General features: G+C 57.5%; 1 protein-coding gene across 1 annotated transcript; it reads right to left on the reverse strand.

Moving 5' to 3' along the window:
* Positions 1 to 3216: 3216 nt before the first annotated feature.
* On the reverse strand, positions 3217 to 17209 carry SRF (serum response factor). The gene is made up of 7 exons (XM_066316701.1): positions 16690 to 17209; positions 15117 to 15383; positions 9890 to 10148; positions 7687 to 7812; positions 6865 to 7056; positions 6274 to 6350; positions 3217 to 6022 (listed from the first exon to the last, which is right to left on the reverse strand). The coding sequence occupies exons 1-7, from the start codon at positions 17125 to 17127 to the stop codon at positions 5927 to 5929; spliced, it is 1455 nt and encodes a 484-aa protein (XP_066172798.1). The 5' UTR covers positions 17128 to 17209; the 3' UTR covers positions 3217 to 5926.
* Between the last annotated feature and the right edge of the window lie 3045 nt (positions 17210 to 20254).

The following is a 20254-nucleotide window of genomic DNA, read 5'->3' on the forward strand; positions in this document are numbered from 1 at the left end:
ACACAGAGGACAGCTCGCGCACCGACGCGTCTCGGTCCTGTCGCCGCGGAACAGCCCGGCTTTCCTGCGGGCCGTCCCGAACAGCCCCGAGAGCCGCGCCCCTATGCCGGGCGCTCCGCTCACCGCTGTCCGCCTGCCCCCGGAGCCAAGGCGAGCCGGGCAGAGCACAATACACGGGGAGGCGACTCACCCCGAGGCAGGAGGAAGGAAGCGGCTCTGGAGGCGCCGGTCCGGTCCCGCCCACGTCCCCGGGACGGCCCCGGTGCCACCGGGAGCGCCGGAAGTAGCGCGCTGCTTCCGGACCGGCTACGGGCAGCGGTGAGGGACACGGAAGTGCCGGGAGCTGCGCGTTCCGCGCCCTCGCGCTGCAGCGTCCCCGCCGTCCCTCGGAATGTCAGGGTTGGTCAGGTTGGAAGGGATCACAGCGGGTCATCTGGTCAAACTTCCCTGCTCATGGCAGAGCATGGCACAGGATGGTGTCCAGATTGTTCTCGACTGGGTTCTTCAGTGACGGAGGCTCCACACCCTCTCTTGGCAATCTGTCCCAGTGCTCGGGCGCTGCACAGTGAGGAGCCTCTCCCTCATGTCCATGTGGAGCTTCCTGAGCCTCAGTTCCTGCTTGTTGCCTCTGGTGCCACTGCCCGGCCCCGCCGAGCAGAGCCTGGTCCCTGCTGTGAGCCCTCCCTGCAGACAGTGACAGACGTGGAGGAGGTTCCCTCTCAGGGTCTCTTCTCCAGGATGGACAGGCCCAGCTGCCTCAGCCTTTCCCCAGAACTGAGGTGCTCCAGTCCCTTCATCGCCATCTGTCACCCTCTGCTGGAGCCACCCCTGTCTCTCCTGTCCTGAGGATGCAGAACTGGACACAGCACTCCAGCCTGGCCTCCCCAGGGCTGAGCAGAGGGGCAGGATGACCTCCCTGCCCTGCTGGCAATGCCGTTCCTGAGGCAGCCCAGGATCCCGTTGGGAATGTGCCACAAGAGCACTGCTGGCTGCCCCACAGGGTCCCTCAGGATGGCTCGTGGATTCCAAAGGGGTTCCAGGCCCCACCTGAGCTGGGACCAGAGTGCAGAGCCTGTCTGTGGCCATGGGTCACAAAGCTGCTGGTCCCCCAGGCACACGAGGAACAGTGGGCAGCGGTGGAAAACCATGAAAGATTGGAAAATCTTCTGATTCCCCTGGCTAATGTTGGAAATGAGAACAAATGGAAGCTGCAAGCTGAAGAAGGCATCTTCTAGAGCAAGCTGTTTTTTGGTGGTGTGGTAATGTGCTGTGCTGTGTGTTGGTGCCATTCTCTGGTGATTAATTGCCTTCATCAAGGGCTGCAGCAGGATGGGTGGCAAGAAGGTTAAAAGCATGTCATTTCAGCACTAATATTATTACTGCAACTGCACCGTTAATCAAGAATTACAGTGCAGCAATGTCCGGCCCATGGCCCTGGGGTGGTTCCAGCCCTGCAGCCACCCTCCACCCACCCTGCTGGCCTCAGTGCCAGCTGTGCTGGCTCCCGGTGGCTTTGGGGCTCTGACACTGCCCTGTTCTCAGTGCTGCTGGAGAGCCATTGAAGCCAGCTGCACACAAGCTTGGCCTGTTTCCAGCTCCTTTCCAGCTTTGATGTCACACTGATCTGAAATGCCCATACCATAAAATCTAAATTCTTATCCTTTGCCCGCACTTTCCTTCCTTGGGGGTGCAGGTTTCTATCAGTCTGATAAGGTTTAAATTATAAACAAACATTAAAATCATCAGCTAACTGGATGAGACTTTGCTTTCTTATTTGATCCTGGAGCAACTTGTATGTATCCAACCTAATTTCTACCCTCAGTACTAATTCAGCGGATTAGACAATTCCCATGTTTTACAATAGCAGTCAGCAATTAATCCAAACAATATAATTGCAATTAATTATAGGCCGGATAAAACTCTGCTGTGCTGCATCAGTTCATGGAGACCATCCTCTAAACCTGTGGCACCAATGGTGGATTGTAAATGTTTGTTTTCCAGACCACACTCTTGACTTCTCCATTAGTACATGTGATCTCTGTTGATGCTATTGATGCTCTCTTTCCAGAATCCTGCGGATGCTCTTGAAATCTCTGTTCTTAATTAATTAAAAATTAATATGTCATTTTCGTTCCTCAGTCACTACCAAGACATTTTGTTTGTGATAAGGAGAGGTTTCTGTGGTATTCATACAGCCTACTTACGTCTTTGCTCTGATGTCTCCACACCACACTTAGCAGGTCATTTATCCTAAAAATAAAGATTGTATCTGTGATGTCTTGCTCCTTGAGTGACACACAGCCCCCTGTGCACAGGTGACATGGGATTGCTTGTGCTGAAAGGGCATTTGTGGTGTTGAGCCACGAGCCACACCTGGGTAGGCACGGGGCTAAAAGTGAGGTAGCACTGTAAAAGCGAGGCACCTCACCTCCTGATGGGGAAAGAGCCATTTCAGCTGTCTTTTGCTCCTAAGTACTTGCTGTACAATCCTCTCCTCTCCTGAGGGATCCTCTCCAAACTGCACACTTTTATCAGTGCTAAGCTTTTCTCACACTACGTTGTCATCTGCTCCAGCACCTGATGCTATGGAGCAGCCAGCAGTTGCATTTTTAGCTGGTGTCCTCTGCCCCAGCAGCCTTGATGACTGCAATGAGCTCCTCTCCCTTAGGTTTTATTCACACCTTTGGATAATTTACTGAGCCTCCACGTGCCCTTTATCTGGCTTCTAGGCCTCTGCCTGATTTTAAGTAATGTCTCTCCAGACTGGATTTTGGATATTGCCATATCTTCTCACAGCAGTTTTCTGCAGGGAATTAAAGTCTCCCTGCTCCTTCCTATTAACACCCACAAATTCTTTTTCAAATTCCCCATTCCTCCTCATGGCTGGTTTTTACCTCTCTTGACTGACCCCATGCCCTGCTCACCAGGGACATCTTTCCAGAGCTTTCAGGAAAGAGGGTCCTCACAGCCCTTCTGTCAGGCTCTGGCCCACACATCAGGCTGAGACTCCAGAGGAGAAGTCCAGGTGGTCAGGAACAACCTGTGCAGGAGGCAGTAGGGATGGAGACTTTTACAAAGGGCCCCTCTTTGCCATGTCATGCTCAGATAGCTCCCCATCCTCCTCAGTACACCAGCAGGTGCAGGAATCTGTCCCTGATCCCCATCCCTAAGGTGTGCGTCATCCCCTCCTGCAAAACACGGTCAAGATCCCAAATCTGTGCACAAAATGATAACATTTATTGAAAGAGTAAATTTTTTTTAATACAAAAGAAAGCTCTGTACATAGTACTGTGATTACTTCCACATCCTTCCAGAAACACAACCCTGGAAACTGGAGGGGAAAAAAAAATAATCCCACACACACTTATGCGTACACACACACACACACACGCACGCACACACACCCCTCAAACCAGTAAAATGAACTAAAAATGTCACCACACAATAAATGCCATTATTTCCCTGATACACAAGTGTTCTTACAAGTCTGCACTTAAATAAAATACACCATTAGCGTTTAACCAGCAGTTGCCTTTGGGGAGCCAGGGAGGGGATGCAGTCAGACACCCTGTAGCAGCAGGGGCTCTCCTGCCCTTCTGGCCCAACAGCTCTGCTCCATAGTGCCAGCAGAAGCAAAGCAGGGCAAAGCCAGGCCACAGTGATGTGCTGGGGCAAAGGACAATGCAAACTCTGACCCCACACTTCTCCCTGGACGAGCTCCTAGGTACCTACACGGTTTTGGAAGCATCACTGAGCAGTTTTCCTACACCGAGCCATGGGACATGGCTCAGCACTCCCACATGCTCTGAGCTGCAGGACTTGAATCAGTCTTAGAGCAAGAACTCAAAGGGGAGGCCACATGCAACGTCACCCTCACCAGATGGGCCACTCCACTCCCCACGGGACCTTCCCAGGCTGCTAACAGATCAAGGGCTGAAAGACCCTTCTGGGAATTCTTTGCCCAGGGAGCTTGGAGGAGACCTGTCCCCATCTGTGCGCTGCAGAGGGGCAACTACAGCCCAGATCATCAGCCAGGAGTTCAGGAGATGCTGCCTGCACAAGCATGCAGGGAGGACAGGGGTTAGCCACTGGTGGTCACTCAGCACAGGGAGGAGTGGGGACACCCATGCCCCTCAGGCACTGCTCCACGCCAAGGGCGGCGACAGTGACAGAACACCTGTGGGTCCCTGGACCAGAAGTGCACAGAGCTGCCATCAGAAAACCCAGCCTGTCTCTGGCTCCTGGGCACACTGCGACCTCCCTGCTTCTGAGGAATGGGTTTACCACTTCCAGAGACCAGCCACTGCTTCACTTGCCTTCTGCCCATTAAACCCAAAATTGTGGGTATGAAGTCCTCGTTACAGGAAAGTAGGAAACAAGCACCCCACTCGGTTCAGCTTGATCCCTGGCACATGCTGGTGGATGGAGAGTGCAGCTTAAACGCTAATGCTGAGGGAACATGTCCAAGGTTACAATACAAACTCAAAAGCAAGGCCCCTTTCCTGCCTCCATGCCCGCCCACCCACCCCTCTCCCATCCCCCTGGTACAAACCCCATTAAAACTGTACAGGAGCCAAACTTTTATTCCTTAAAGAATTACATAAATACTGAGTTTAACACTTAGAAAAATAAAGTAATTTTCTTTTTTTCTTTTTTTTTTTCTTTTTTTTTTCTCCAAGGCTTCTTTTGTCTTTAACTTAAAAAAAAAAAAAGTTACAGTAGCTGCTTCTTCCCCTAAGAATTCAGCAGCTTCTCTCACTTGCTCACTCTCCCTCCAGGGACAGGGCTAGGTAGCAGAGCCATTCACAGCAACTCCCATGCAGGACCAAGCGTGCCCCAAGCCCTTCTCCCCCAGCCTTGGTGAGCCTGTACAGGCATCACAGCTGCTCCCCCACAGCCCAGGATGGGCAGGTTACCCTGGTGCTCAGAGGCAGAGCCTGCCACCTGCCCAGCAGCTCAGTGCCCCATGGGCTCTTCCCTTTGACATTTGAGTTGTTTCTCCACCTTGCATCAGACACAGAAGTTTAGAAAGCGCTGGCTGGAGCCGCAGGGGGATGTAGGAAAGACCCAGCCAGGTTTCCCTGGGTGTATGGAGTCCAGAAGCAGTGCGAGGGCTGAGAGCGTGGGGCCCCTGAGGAGCTCTCCAGGGCGTCTCTGTGTTCCCGGGCATCTCTCGACCGCCTCACCTGTGCAAGGGCAGCGGCCAGGGCAGGGCCGGCCACGCTGGAAATGTGCCAGGCAGCCCAGGAGGAGGCACTGAGGGCAGAGGGCTCACTGTAGTGCATACGAGGGGACAGGGCCACGTGCCAGCGGCTGTGCCCTGCCCTCTGGGGAGAGGGCGTGCAGGCCCAGAGATGCACGTGCAAGCTGGCCCCTCTCTCCTGTCCGGAGCCCAGGGTGAGTGGCTGCGGCCAGGACCCGTCACCCCCACAAAGGCACATTGCTGAGGCCAGCAGCACAGCCACAACCCACTCTGCTCCAAGCTGCACCTGCACTGTGGCTCCGGGCCTAAGCTGAGCCCCACAAAGAGTAAATACCCATGGGCAAGGTGACTCAGAGCACCCAGAAGGAGCCAGAGCCTCCAGCTGGGAACGGCCTGCAGTATTTATTTACAGTGCAGAGCAATCCTCCCCTCGAGAGACAAATTTCTTTGGCTGGCGTGAGACAAGCACAGCTATTGCAGCATCCAAATGCCCCAAGCCCTGCACGGCCCCAGCACGGCTCCACCCCGGGTGGGTCCTGCAGCCCCACGCGCATGCCTGTGTGTGTGGGGTGGGTGAGTGCGTGTGTGTGTGTGCATGTGTGGATGAAGGAAACGTGAAAAGGCAACAATAAATAACTGGTGCAGTCTGTACGAGAAGGAGTCGCTGCCAGCCCCAACACTGGCGTGACCAGCCAGAAACAGAAGGCCAGCAGCAGAGGCCTCTCAGTCACTCTTGGTGCTGTGTGAGGTGTCCAGGTTGACCACCTGCAGCTCCGTCAGGCTGCTGCCACTGCTGCTTTGCTGCCCAATGACAGCCATCTAGAGAGAGAAGGGAGGAGGAACCGCTGGGGGACAGCATGCCCTGAGACCACATGTACCAGCAGCTGGGGACACTGTCCTTCCCTGGCACCGTCCCAAGGAGGACAGGACCCCCTCATCACCCAAGGCTGGGCAGCACAGATAGCATTCCCTACCCAGCCATGTCTGCCCAGACACACAAAGGATGTGGAGGCAGAAGAAGAGCGAGAATAACCACCCCTGAACACCTGCAAGTACTACTCCGGGCCTACCTGGTGAAGCTGGACAGCTGAGACTGGGATCTGAACCGTGCCTGATGGGGCTGTCAGGAACACTTGGGGGACGCCACCTGCCACAGAGAGAAGCACAAATGACACTGTCCCTTAAGCAGTGAACCCCACGGATCCTTTCTCTGAGCTCTGTGGAGCCACTCACGGACAAAGCTACCTATTTGCACACATGGATACATTCCAGAAGGAAGCCACGTGCACTGTTTTTCCAAACACTGGGAGAAGCAGGCACAAGGCCTCAACCCAAGTCTTGCCCACATGGCTCCATGCTACTTTTCCCCCTCATGCAAGCACATATCCTCTCCAGAGCCTCCTGACTCCCTGTGCTGCCTGCTCATCCCAGAAACCCTCACCCTCCTTTTCACCCATCAACAGCTCACACAATCCTTGTGAGAGATTCTGGCAAGACCTAAAAACACACACTGAGCCTCGCCCTTGCCAGGCCTTTGCAGAGCCACCTGGACTGCGGCGAAGAAAACCCTCTGCAATGCACATGCAGCGCACATGTGGGACAAGGAAAACCGGGGTGGCCAGTGCACTCTGAGGGAGCACTGGCCTGGAGAGCTGCCTTACCCTGATCCTGGACCTGGCCGTGGGACACCTGCATGGCTGAGGGTGCCTGCGGGAAGGCGTTGAGCACCGCGAGCCCGCCGTCGGCCAGGCCGGAGGTGGGCGCGTACATCACTGCGTGCGGGCTGGGGTACATCATGTGGCCGCCCACGGTGGTTGGCACGGACGACGTCATGATGGTCGCCGGGAGGGTCACTGCCACCAGGACAGAGCACACGTGAGCGCACACAGGGTCACCTGCCAGGGTCACCTGCCTGCCCAGCACCCCCGCCCCAGCCATCCCAGGCATGGAGAGACCCACCCTTGTGGGCAAAAGCCCGGAGATAGAGCAGGAGAGCTCAAACCTCTCCTTCCATGGGAATGAAGGGGCAGGAAAACACGGTTGCCAAACATCCCAGGACTAAATTCAACTTGTATCTCAATTCCGTGATGAAATTTTAATAGAGCTGCTGAACTAGGTTCAGCCTGCATCAAGGCACCTGAACTTAGATTTTGCTGACAAAGAGATGTCTTCTGCACAGACAGTAAAAGTCTCAAGCAGATGTGAGCCAATGCCTTGTGCTAGAGGCAGTGCTGGCTCACTAAGAAACCCCCGGAGAACCGAGCGAGTGAGAGCAGATGATTATGTATCTGAAGTCCCCTGTAAGGGGCCCTAAGCCCAGTGTAGGATACAGCGTAGCACATCACCTGGCAACAGGTATCAATAAGCCTGAGAAACTGGGAAACTGTTCCTCAAGAAGGAAACTGGCGAGGGGGGGGGGCATGGGACATGCTGGCGTGGGCTGTTTTCAGCAGAGGTTAGGAAGGCAGACAGAGGGTGGTTACCAATATCTGTTCCGCTGGAAGAGGTCTGGGTAAGGTCAGTGCTGCTGTCACTAGAGGGAGACGTTTGCTGCGGTGCCTGGTGCACCTGGATTGCCTGGACTGGAACCTGCTGAGCCATGGTACCACCTGGGGAGAGAGAGCAGCCCGTGAGCCTCCACAGAGATACAGGCACTTTCACACAGGTGTGAGAGCTGCCCGGTCCTCCTGTGGCTGCACACAGCTCCACAGCAGCGCTCTGAGCTGCACTCACACAGAGCAGTGAGTGGCAGAAACCAGAGACCACAACCTGCTCTTCGCCTGGCATGTGGGCCAAGAAAGAGTTAACCGAAAGCTCCAAGAGTGAAGGAAAGGCCACAATAACAGCTTTTGCTCAACTCCTAGCAGTGGCTCAGGAACATCTGGGATGCTCCTTGCCATTCCTGGTTCTGCCAATAGATGCTGGGAGGAGAGGGCCCAGACTTTCCTCCCCGGTGAGGAGCCAGCTCTGCAAGGAACACTTTTGCTGCACCGAGTGGAACCACAGGAGCCCAAATGTCCATGCCAGCTGGGCTCTGCTGCCTTCACTCTCTGGAGCCCAGCTCCATCCTCCACAGGACACTCAGGGTGCAGCTCTCACCCTCCTTGTGACCTTAAGGACATTACAGTGCCCCACAGAGGGATTAGAGAACACCTGGTCTCAAGGTGTGCATCCCAGAGCTGCAGGCCACACAGCCTCTGTCCCTGACCACTCCCTGCAAAGCACTTCAGCTCAAGAAACACAGCCCAGCACAGAAAGGTCTCCTAATGCTGAGGTGCTGCCTCCAGGGCGAAAAGCAAAGGATGCAAGAGAACAAGAATCACTGGCCAGCTTGCTCAGACTGGGCTTTTCCCCACACACCACAGCCCAGAGACACACATCAGTTATTCTCTATCTCCTCCAGATCACAGGAGAAATCCAGTTCCCTTGAATGGGAGCCTGCTGTCTGCCCAGGCCCCCAAGAGCCTTAAGCACTCCAAGAAAGCACAATAGTTACCAGAGTCATGGGCTTCTCTTTGTAGGCACAAAGAGAAATACTGTGTCACCCAGTGCTGCTCCTCAGATGATGGATGCCACCACAAAGGAGAGCCCAGACCTACTCTGAAACTCCATCTAGCAACATGTCCAGCCCAAGAACAAACACCTGGAGAGCCTTAACTCAGAACGAGAAGAAATTCCCGCAAAGGAGAGTGCACACAGGGCAGCACCATCACTCTGCTCTGTGTCTCCCCAGCCTATCCCCTGCACGGTGGTTCAGTGGCTGACTGCAGATACAAACACAGAAGCAAGGGCAGCTTCTCAGAGTCAAATGCCAGCACTCAATAAACAAGCACTGAGCACCTGAGCCCCTGTGCTAGCCCTCCATAAGTTCTAGCAGCACAGTTCATCCTCAGCACATCTGCACTAGGGACCTGTCTCTGCTGCATTTGTTAGCCACAGGCCAAGCCCCAGGGCCTGAAAATCCACTGCTTCCCTCCATCTGCATCCCCCCAGGATGCTGCTCCTGCCTATGTCAAGCATTTTCTGCCCTGTCTTTCCAACTCTCCCCAGCAGCCACAGGCAGGGTTCCCTGTGCTCTGCCTCCTCTGTGCTTCCACAGCCAGGGGTCAGCTCTGTGGCCAGGCCCAGGACCCCACAGACACCTCAATCCCCCATCTCCGGCAGGAGGAGGAGACGCCAGTGCTGACCTGCCAGCGACACAATCCGCCCCCATCTCTGGCAGGGAAGTGGAAGACTGCCTGCTGCAGCTGTACCCGTGACCAGCTGGCCCTGCTGGCTGGGAAAAGCCAGGGAGAGAGGCTGTAACTGAGGGACAGGAATGGCAGGGCTCCCCGGAGAAAGGGAACCACCTGCTGAAAGGAGGAGAAAGAAAGGCTTTGTCACCACCTGCTTTCCCCTCCCTCCAGGCTCCTCGGGGCTGCCCTGGGCTCCCCAGCTCAGCTCCCTGCCACCTCCAGCAGCAGGGCCAGCTGGGGGCACTCTAGAGAGACAGTCACTACATGACCCTTCTCCAGGCACTGGCCTGGCTGGCTTTGAGCACGGAATCCCAGCTGGGCCCACCTCACAGCAGCAACCACTCTGCTTCCCTCCTGCCACTAGGTCCCCTCTCCCCTGGGGAGAACAGCAACGCGCTCCAGGTGCAGGGATGGGTGGATGCAGCCCCTGACCAGTCCCCAAAGCACTGACCTGACATGAGGGTGAAGCCGGTGGGTATCGGCATGAGGCCCCCAGACGTCACTGCACTGGCTCCAGTGGTCTTCAGCACTGTCCCGTTGGCACTGGTGACGGCATTGGGGCTGATGCTGGCAGACACTGGCGCCAGGTAATTGGTGATGGGGAATGAGGGGCCGCTGCTGACCTGCATGGAGGTCGAGGTGGTGGGGGCTGTCTGGATCGACGTTGTTCCCGGCAGGTTGGTGACAGTGAACGCGGGTTTCAGGGCGTCCTGCAAAAGGAGAGATTGTCACCAGGCCAGGCTCTGTGAGTTGTTTCCCCTTGCCAAACCATACCCCCCACAGCCTGCTGTCAGCACAGGGAGCAGAGCGAGGGGAGCAGAGAAGAGCTGCTTGCACAAACATGAGGAAAGCTGGAGAGAGCTCTGCAAAAACTTTGGATGCGGGCCCAGGGCCACAGAGGTCCCCAGAGAGCCTTCCCTACAACACACCAGGGGACAAAGCAACCGTTTCACTCCCCAGGAGTCCCCAAAACGTCTAAGAAGAGAATAGCCTCTTTTTGGCACACACCAGGCAAAAGCAGCCCTTGCAGGGACAAACATAAAGGCACAGAGTCTCCTGTCAGGAACACACACCACTTCCCTTAAGGCAGGAAACATAGGACCAAGAATGGGCTGAGAATTAGCTCTTAAAGGCAGCTGTACACTGGAAGTGACAGGGGAGAGGTGACTAAAGGCAAAGCTGGACGCTAGGGAGGCCCAAACCCAGCAGCTGCCCTGACAGCAGCTTTGGCAGGCCCTGGGGAATGCCTCCACACATCTCCCAAAGCAGAGGCCAGGAGAACCTGACCATAGGAAGCATCTATTTGCCAATCCACTGGCAGGAGATGGGCATGAGGCAAATGCTTCCCAAGGACCCCACGTGTTGGCTACAGCCAGCAGGGTCCTGCAAGGAGCTTCAGATCTCCATGCCTGCCCAAGGACAGCACTGCCAGAGGAGCTGAGCATCAGGGCTCTGTGCTGGGCCAGCACTGGCCAGAGAGACTGGCATCCCAGGTGTGGCAACAAGCGAGGAGTGGGTGTGCCAACCTGCAGTAACACATCAGCTCCCACAGCCACAAATCACGTGGCTGATGTGCCTTGGATCTGCAGAAACCAAGCAAGCCCAGCATGGTTCCTGCTGCCCCTGGCAGTCACCTAAGGTGCCCTCATCCCCCAAATCCCCTTCAGAATACCCAGGGTGCCCATGACTCCTCTCCTGCCCTGCTCATCTGACCAAGAGCACACAGAGTGCACTGCTTCACAGGAGCCCATGCCACAGACCACAGGCAAGCTGCTGTCCCCGTGCCCTGACACAGCTGCCAGCACGCCTGGGAAGAGTTAAGGCTGCCACACTCCCACCCCTCCCACTGCAGCTGGTGGGCCCAGCTCTCCCACGTGCTAAGCCTTGTTCCCAGTTGTCAAGCTGCCAGGAGCAAGGAATTCACAGCTCAACGAACAGCTAAAAAAGGGAAGGCAGCCCATTTTGGACAGGGGGATCCAATCCCAGGCACTCAGTCGTGCCCCAGGGCCCAGGGAGGGAGGAGAGAAACACCCCTCTGCCTTGGCACCACAGTCCCTGAAGTCTAAATTAGAAGAGGCACGTGATAACAGCAAAGCCCAGCAGAGGCACTTTCCATTAGCTCAACCACAAACTCCTGCCATCCCACATGGGACATGGGAGGCTGTGGTTGCCCTCCCCACGTGGGTGACAGGGCAGAGCTCTCCCCAGCCCACTAGGGAGCCAGAGCAGAGCTGGGCAGGACAGGTGCCATTCCCAGCTGGAAAAGCCAGGGTTCCTCACCCCCAGCTATAGCTCTAAAGTAGTATACCTGTGAGATATAACCCCAGCCAGCCAGGGCACCCAGCACCCAGTCACGCTCCATACTCCCAGGCCTGGAGAAGGCATCCCAGAAAATTCACAGCACTCTACTCTACTCAGGGAGATTCTCAGGGCTCCCTAGAAGCACAAGGGCAAATCTCAGTCCAAAACAAAGGTGCTTGAGAGAGATGCTGTGGCAACAGACTTGAACCATGCATAGCCAATCTCTGCCCTCCCAATTCTGACTCTGTTGAGACTCAGATTCCTTCCATCTTTATTGTGCTTCTCTTGGGCTGCAGCAACAGCTTGCAATACAGAAAGAGAGCTGGGAGAGACCTTGGGATTGGACACCCATTGCCATCTCCTTATGACTGCCTGGGATACCTCAGCCATCTCCTGGGCACCTCGGCTCTTCCCAGCACCCCACAAAGCCCAGACCACATGCATAAGCCAAGGCATGGGTCACTTCAGCAGATAACACCCAAAGGGTCACAGACAAACCATGGGGCAGACAGCAGCCTTGAAAGCCTTCCCCTCCTGATGCAGCTGCACATCCATTCCAGCTCAGTGCAAACATCACTGTCTGTGGAAGCAGCACAGCAGAGGTGCAGCCCAGCAGCAGGTGTCTGCCCAGACCCACAGCACTGCTTTGCACAGACAAACAGGGCACAGGGCCACAGACCAGGCCAGCTGATGCCCATCCTGAACCACAGCAGTGTCTTGGGGACAGAAACAATCCCACTCCTCAGCTTTTAGGGACTACCTGAGGCAATGCTGCTCAGCATGGCCCAGGCTCCCTAGACAGAATTATTACACAGGTGTAGGACAACAGGCCTCAGAGGTATATGGGAAATCCCAATGTGGTCTCCAACACCTGGTCTGTGTTCCAGATATGGCAGAAAATCTCACATTTTCCCAGTCCAGAGAGATGACCAGATCGGGGCTACTCCCATACTCTCACCCCAATCCAGAGCCCCTGAGCTCCCTCCAAAATATCCTTTCCCACACAAGCACACCCAGGAGACTGCACGCAGGCAGTGTTCTTTGGGGTCTGCAAAAGAGAAGAGAGGTATCACCAATGAGGATACAGTAACTGTCCAAAAGCACAGCAAGCCGCAGTCCACAGCAGGGAGTTTGGGTCTGGCACAGCAGGAGGATTTCAGAGCTACTGCTGGTGTAGCACAGAGGAGTAACCAGCAGGCTGCTGACTGCAGGTGACAGCCTGGCTGCATTGTCTTCCCACTCTGCTGCAGCACTGAGCACAAGCAGATTTTGTCCATACAGAGATCTGGGAAGCAGAGTCCACAGAGGAAGGCCAGGGAGTCTTTTGGAGCATCCCACGTGGCTGGAGCTGGCACTGAATCTCCTGCCACCTTCTCCAGTGAAGCACCTGTAACCCAGCCTTGTGCACCACGACCCCTCAGCATGGCCCCAGCATGGCCCATCCGCAGGCTCCTTCCATCCTCAGAAGGCTTCTTGGTCTATGTGAATTCAGCTGGTCTCTGCCTGAGCACCAACCAGGCTGCCAGGCCCGCAGAAGGCACAGCAGGACAGCCCCTGTCCCCAGCCCCAGGGTCTGCCACGGCAGGAGCTCCCAGCCAGCCAGAGGTGGGTTTAGTCAGAATGCCAAGCAGAAGACAGGGCCACTGGGCTCCTCCAGCCTCTTCCCAAACGCTGGCTGTGGCCACAAAGCACCCCACACTAAGCATTAGCACTGGGTTGGAGCTCTCAGGGTTGCATCAGGCAGTGAGAATAGAGAAGTTGTGTTAGAAGGTCTCTGCAGAGTAACTGCACCCCAAGGGCACAGTTCCCCTGGGGCCAACTAGCAGTATTTCCAGGAAGAGTACAAAGGGATATGATGGGGACAGGCCTCATGACAGGGACAGGTAATTTGTCTCATTATGCAATGCCTGCAGGACTTGCCTTTTCATCCAGGAAAAGCCCAGGAGGCACAAGTCCTTACAAACACAGGCTGCACAAGGGAGAAGGCTCCTTTGCCTGCTGGGTAGGGCTGGCACAGCTCAGACCAGCAACAAGAGGCACCAGGGAAGACATGCCAGACAGGGACAGCCAGGACTGCTGGTGGCATCTCATCAGCAGGAGCCACTCTCAGGGACTCTTAAGGGCTACAGCACTGAGACTCCAACCATACTTCCACAGCTCCTCTGCCTGCAGGGATCACTGTGGCTGCTGACGTTTCTCAGGGCTCAGCAGCAATAAGCTTTTGCTTGGTGCAGCACTGCACTGCACTGCACATGTGGGGAAGTGGACACTGAGGAACAGGGGGTATACTCAGCAGCACCATGACCAGAACTGTTGTGCTGTCACAGCATAAAAACAGGCAGCTGAATACCCCTGCAGCCCCAGACACGTTGGGCACACCTCAGAGCTGCACTCACTACTTTTGCAATTACAGCAGAGAGGCCTCCAGGTTCTGTCTGCTTCATGTCTAGAGGCTACTGCATGGCAAGGATGTTGTGGTTTGAGCACAGACAGCTGGAGAGCTCCTGTGACAAAACCAATGGAAGAACACTTTTGCAGCAAGCCTGGTACCTGTGACACAAGCACAGGTACAGCAGGGCTGTTCTAATTCCCAGCACCCAGCAGAACTGCACAGAGGCCTGCGAAGCTGCAGCAGAGCCCCAGATTCAGCACGGCATCCTAGCCTTGCACCACAGACTTCCCTGCCTCCTGTCTCCGAGCACCTGTGGATCTGAGCACCAGGCTGCCAAGGAAGTGGCAGGATGTGGGACACAGCCCTGAGGAACGGCGCCAGGGAGGGCAGGGACAAGACGGGGCCCTTCCAGCAGGAAAGCTGACCCTGCCCAGCTCTGCACCCGCAGCCAGGCCCCCCTGGGCCCAGGGCCACGAGTAACACGGGCAGGCAAGGGCCAGCGTCTGCAGGGACAACAGGCAGGGAGCAGAAATGGCCTGTCCAGCCAAATGTTTCCATTCCCTATGTCCTCCCTGCCCCCTTCCAAAACAGCACCAAAGCAAGAGACAGCTGCAGCTTATAAGGAATGTGAGGGGCCCTGCCAGGGACTCTGGCGAGGGAAACCAGGCCTTATAAGGCCATGGAGGCAGAATCAAATTTTTATCAATGAGTGTGAGAGCATGGAGACGCCTGGGGAGAGATAACAGTGCTGAAAGCTGGCCAGGGGGGTGGGCTGGGTGCACACTGCAAGGGCCAGGACCAGGATACCTGCCACTCACTTCTCTCCCTCCTTCAATCACTGCTGCTATCAGCCAAGGAGCCAGCCAGCCCCAAGGTGCTGTGACACAAGGGAGCTCATCCTCAGCTGCCAGTGCTGCTGTTTAAACAGGCCTGGGGACGATGAGGGCTCCCAGCCCACGCCTCCCGGGCTGCCCAGGAACATTACCTTGGTCTCCCCGCTGCTGTCTGACTCGGACACCTGGTAGGTGAGGTCTGTCTCCTCAAAGCCAGTGGCACTCATGCGCTGGTCAGTGGTGGGGTCCGAGCGCGGCGGCGAGTCCGGGGAGTTGAGGCAGGTCTGGATCAGCGCCTTCCCCGTCTCGCTGGTGATCATGGGCTGCAGCTTCCGCGTGGCAAACGTGTACACATGGCCTGTCTCGCTGGCTACCAACAGCAGGACCTGGGTGCCAGTCAGCGTGGAGAGCTCGTAGGCCTGCCAGCAGGACAAGGGGACAGCAGGGAGTCACGGGCAACAGGGACAACGCACAGTGCAGGACAAGAGTTCCTGCGTGTCCCCACAATGGCTTTCCTTCTCTTCACACCAGCTTCAGCTCCCTGCCACCCCAGAGGAGCTGTGGCCTCTAAAACCAGCCCAAGACTGGCTCCCTACAGGTTGAAGCGCCCCATGCTGTGTTTCCATCCCCTTTAGCACACCCTTAGGGGACGTGCCTGCCAAGAGGCCATGGGTAGAGTGGTCCCCACAGTACAGCAGTCTGAGAACATGGGGACACAGGACTGTCTCCATTCTGGAAATCCCACTGGCTTCTCCAGACATGTCTGGATGCCTCCCTCACCTCACTTCTCAGTGATGTTATTTGGCACACATCTCTGCTACCTCATTCCCCTCACCAACACCCCATCCAGGCTCTGACCCAGATTTCCCTCTCAGGCTCCAGACTTCTGAGCACAGCTGCACCCAAGCACCCCTGCAGCGAGGCCACCATGCCCCAGGTGAAGAACACCTGTGGACTAGGAACTGCACTCTTCGTATGCCATTGCTGCACACTCAGTGGTCTCACACAAGCTCCTACAGACAGGATAGCCTCATTCTATGTCCCGTGGTCCCGTACATCCAGGATGTGCCCAGCAGTGCCTTACACCCATTCCCACATTCCCAGGGTGCATGATGCCCAGTTGAGCTGGGATGCAGCACTACCCACTTGTTCAGAAGATGCTACGAGCACCACCAGGGATGCAGATCAGCCAGCAGCATCCAAAACCCCCCAAGTTTCTAATCTGTCTTTGCACACCACGGACTGCACTTCGGACCGGCCGAGACGCGGCCTCGGTCCCTTCCGTGGCCGAAGCAGGCAGTCCTACCGAGCCCTTGCGGGGCCGGGGCGGTCCAGCTGTGCCACCAAACACTCGGTGTCTTGGTGGCGGCTCTCGGCACCGGTCAGCTCCGGCCCGGGGCTGGGCGCTGCTCCCCCGGGCACATCTCACGCCGGGGGACCGCCGAGGCCGCCGGCATCCCCGGGCCCCGGGGACTCCCCCTCCGTGCCCGCAGCCCCGCCGGCGGCTCCCGCGCAGCCCCCCGGAAGGGGCCGGTGCCGGCCGCCCCCCCGGGCCCGCCCGCGGGACGGGGAAGCCACAGCCGTTTCCGGGCACGGCCCGCCGGCCTGCCCCGCGCTCGGACCGGGCCGGGACTCCACCGACAGGTGGGTGCCTGCCGACAGCCCCGCCCGGGCCGGGTCCAGCCGGGCCGCCCCCCCGCCCCGGCCGGAGTCGCGGGGCCGCACCTTCTTCATGATGCCGGTCTTCCTCTTGCTGAAGGTGGTGTAGCGCCGCAGCTTGTTGTCGATGAACTCCATCTTGATCTTCACCCGGCCCCTCGTCTTCTTGCCGGGCTTTGCGCCGCTCACGGCCCCGCCGGCCCCGCCGCCGCTGTAGGCGGCCGCCGCCGCCGCTCCCGCCGCGGGCCCCGCCGCCGCCGCCGCCGCCTCGGCCAGGCCACGCTTCACGCCGCGCCGCTCGCCGCCCAGCTCCTCCTCCTCGGCCGACTCCGAGTCGCCCTCGCTGCCGCTGTACAGCGTCTCCCGCTTCAGGCAGCCCCCGGGCGCCCCCGCCGCCGCCCCGCCGCCGTTTGCCCCACGCGGCACCGGCGACCGGCCCAGCCCCGAGCCGCGGGCCAGCGCGGCGGCGGCGCCGTTCCCGGCCCCGGCCTGGCTCGGCAACATCGCGGCGGCGAGCGCGGGTCGGGTCGGGCCGGGTCAGGCCGGCCCCGCCATGTCCCCGCCGCGCTCCGCGCTCACGGCCCCGCTCCGCCGCCGCCCCCGCCGCGCCGCGCCGCCCCCATATAAAGCGATACAATGTTGCCTTTTATGGCCAGGGCGCTCCTTATATGGGGCGAGACGGCGCCCCGTCGGGAGGCGCCACGCCATTGGCTGGCGGCCGCCGAGCGCCGGCGCCCATTGGTCGCCGCTTGGCGTTTGATTTGCATACGGTCGGGCCGCGCTCGCGTCACGCCCGGGTTGGAACACGCAGGGCGGCTCTTAAAGGGCCCGCGGCCGGCCCGGGAGCGCGGCGGGGCGCTCGGCACCGGCACGGCGGGCACCGAGCGGGGACAGCGAACGAGCGCTGCGGCAGCCCCGCTGCCACCCCTGCCTCGGGCCCGCTCCCCACCGCCACCCCGGGCACGCGGGGCCTCGTAGAGGACGCACCACGTGGCGCAAGGAGCGCCTGCCTCGCCATGCTCGGGAGCCGGCCGGGAGCGGCTCCGCGCTGAGCGCCGGCCGTGCCGGCAGCTGCTGCTCCGGGCACCTCCGCACCCCGGCTGTTGTCACAGCCCGCGAGGGACAGCGGGCCGACTGTGTATCTGGGGGGCTGCAGAGGCACCCAGAGGGTGGGGGTGCTCAGGGGTATGCAGAGCACAAGAGGGAAGCAGGTACGTCCAAAGCACACCGTGGTAGAAGGCAAGATCTCCCGTTTAACAGGATGGGTACCTTCAAACCCACAGGGGCAGAGGCTGTGGTTTTGTCCCACGGCCCTGCATGGGTGGCACAGAGCACCTGGACAGGTGGGAAGGGGCTGGTCAGACCCAGCTCTGCACATCAGATGGCTCCCAGCACTTGGCACAGGTCACATCCTCCTGGGACCCAGCACCTCCACAGCAGAGGGACAGCCCACACAGGAGAGCAAAGGTGCAAGAAGGACAGCACTGCCCCAGCGCTCAAGGCTGTGAGGACAGAGAATTTTTAGGTCGGAAAGGGTGGTCTCCCACACCCTGTCCCTACAAACAGGAACTGTTGCCCAGGGCAAGACCTCACCTCTGGCAGCAGCAGTCCTGCCACAGCCCCATTTTGTCTCCTGGGTACCCCACGGAGGGTTCTGAGGCTTGCACAAGCCCTTTCCATGTCTGCCTCATCACTCAGATGACACACACGTGCCCACCAGCAACCCTCACAGCTGTCCCCAACAGCCCAGGGTCAACCTCCTCCAGAGCAAGGGAGTAACTGCAAACCCCAACACCCCCCTGGCTGCCACCACCGCCTCCCCCTCCTCCCCGCCAGCCATGCTCCTCCAGTGAGCACACATGCCATTTATAGCTCCCAGCAAGGCTGCTGGAACTCACATGCCTCCCATCACATGCCCTGGCCACCCTCCCTTCAAGCTGAGCACAGACTACACCTGGCACAGGTGAGATGAGGCCTGGCCGTGCCCTGCCAGGCTGAGGAAGGGGCAGCAGGACCCTCAGCATGGCTGGAGGCACCAGTGAGGCTGGAACAATGAACACATGGACCTGAACACATGTGGACCTGAGCAGAGCAAAGCAGCCACAGCCAGGGCCGTCTCCCTGTTCAGCACAAGTGTGCACTCACTACAGGTAGCAGGATTTGGTTTTCTCTTGCTCATGGGACAGCTACATATGCCTCTTCTTGTCTCCCCTGGACCTTCCAATTGCAAGGCTTTTTGCTCCCCAAGCTCCAAAAGTGTCTACACAGGCAAGAGGTGAGACCTGGCTCATCCTTTCTGCTGCAGCCCTTTTCTTCCCAAGCCTCATCCTGTGGATGCTTTCCAAGATGCCTGTCCTGCTCGTGCTCTGAACAGGCCCAGAGCTCCAGCCTGCCCCAGCCTCCTGGGATGCCAATCTCTCACCAGGGCACCCAGATCCACCCTGGAGAGCCAAGCCCTGTCCCCAAACCACCATCACCCAAGAGGCCACAAGTTACCAGCAGGTCCTCATTTAACAAACCAGCAGCCGCTGACAACTGAGAGCAGCTTAAAGCAAGTTTTCAGCCTTCAGGGATTTTCTCATTTACAACTCCCACATCATTAAATTCCCATTCTGAGCCCTGTTCTAACACAGCTTTAGGGCACAGCACTCAAACACTCTGCCTTTAAAAGCCTCTTACCTGGTTTCCCCCAAAGTTACCTCCAGACAAGCTGCCTGACAGCTCCACAGGAGCACAGACCCTGCTGCCAGCATGACCCCAGCCCTCTGCATCCATCCCCTTGTCAATCCTCTTCTAGGCCATTGCAACCAGTGATTCATCAACCTTTTCCAGCTCTTCATCCATACTGCAGACTTGCTTAAAACAAAACTGAAAGTACAGGCCTGAGCTGAAATGCAGCTCAAGAGTGTGGGGAAGTCCCAGCTGAGGCTGCTTAGGACAATTAAGGCCCATTTCTTTCCACACCAGTGCCTGACGACAGCTGCAGAAGATTCCCGGGGCAGCAGAAGAAATCAGAGCAGAGCAAAGCAAAAAGCCCTTCCTCAAGCTCTGTGAACTCACAGACCAGGGGTCTCAAAGGATGCAGCAGTGCAGGGGGAGTTTGGATAGCTTAAGGGCAAGAGAAAACATCAGGGACTGCTGGAAATACCTGGTTTGGAGGTCTTTATGCTTCAGGGAGTTGTTCACTGGGACAAACACACATCTACTTGCTGTTCTCTTACACTGTTCAGTAAATGTTCAATTTTGGCCACAGCTGGTGGCTCTCTAGGTGGACCTGCACTCTGACGGAGCCATGGCTCTTTCTGGCTCTAGATGCCACACATGGGCTTCTGTAAGGTGTCCCTTCACTCTGGGCAATGGGATCCACCTGTCTTGGGTTGAATAAAAGATGTATTCTATTCCCATCTGTTGAAACTGATTCAAGAGGTGTTTAACTCATAACTCCGGGGGAGGGGTTGGGTGTCTTTCTGTTAATGGGCAGCTCTTAAACCAGCTGGGGAAGTGTTCTTTATCCCTTCCAGGACCCATCCTCCCTGCAGGGGATATCTGCTGTTCATGGGCCATCCATGCTCCACACAGAGAGCCACCAGCTGTGGCCAAAAACATTTACTACCATTGACTAAACAGTGTA

This window comes from Sylvia atricapilla, chromosome 3 (genome assembly GCF_009819655.1).
Source record: "Sylvia atricapilla isolate bSylAtr1 chromosome 3, bSylAtr1.pri, whole genome shotgun sequence".
In the NCBI taxonomy this organism is placed as follows: Eukaryota; Metazoa; Chordata; class Aves; order Passeriformes; family Sylviidae; genus Sylvia; species Sylvia atricapilla.

Bases quoted from the DNA above. Each gene is read 5' to 3' on its own strand.
- SRF (XM_066316701.1), bottom strand. From the start codon at position 17,127: ATGTTGCCGAGCCAGGCCGGGGCCGGGAACGGCGCCGCCGCCGCGCTG. The intron at 7,813-9,889 runs GTCAGTGCTTTG...CTCTCTCCCCAG, and splicing joins CGGCTTCACCCTCATGTCAG to GTGGTACCATGGCTCAGCAG. The intron at 7,057-7,686 runs GTAACCACCCTC...TCCTGGTGGCAG, and splicing joins TTCCAGCGGAACAGATATTG to TGACCCTCCCGGCGACCATC.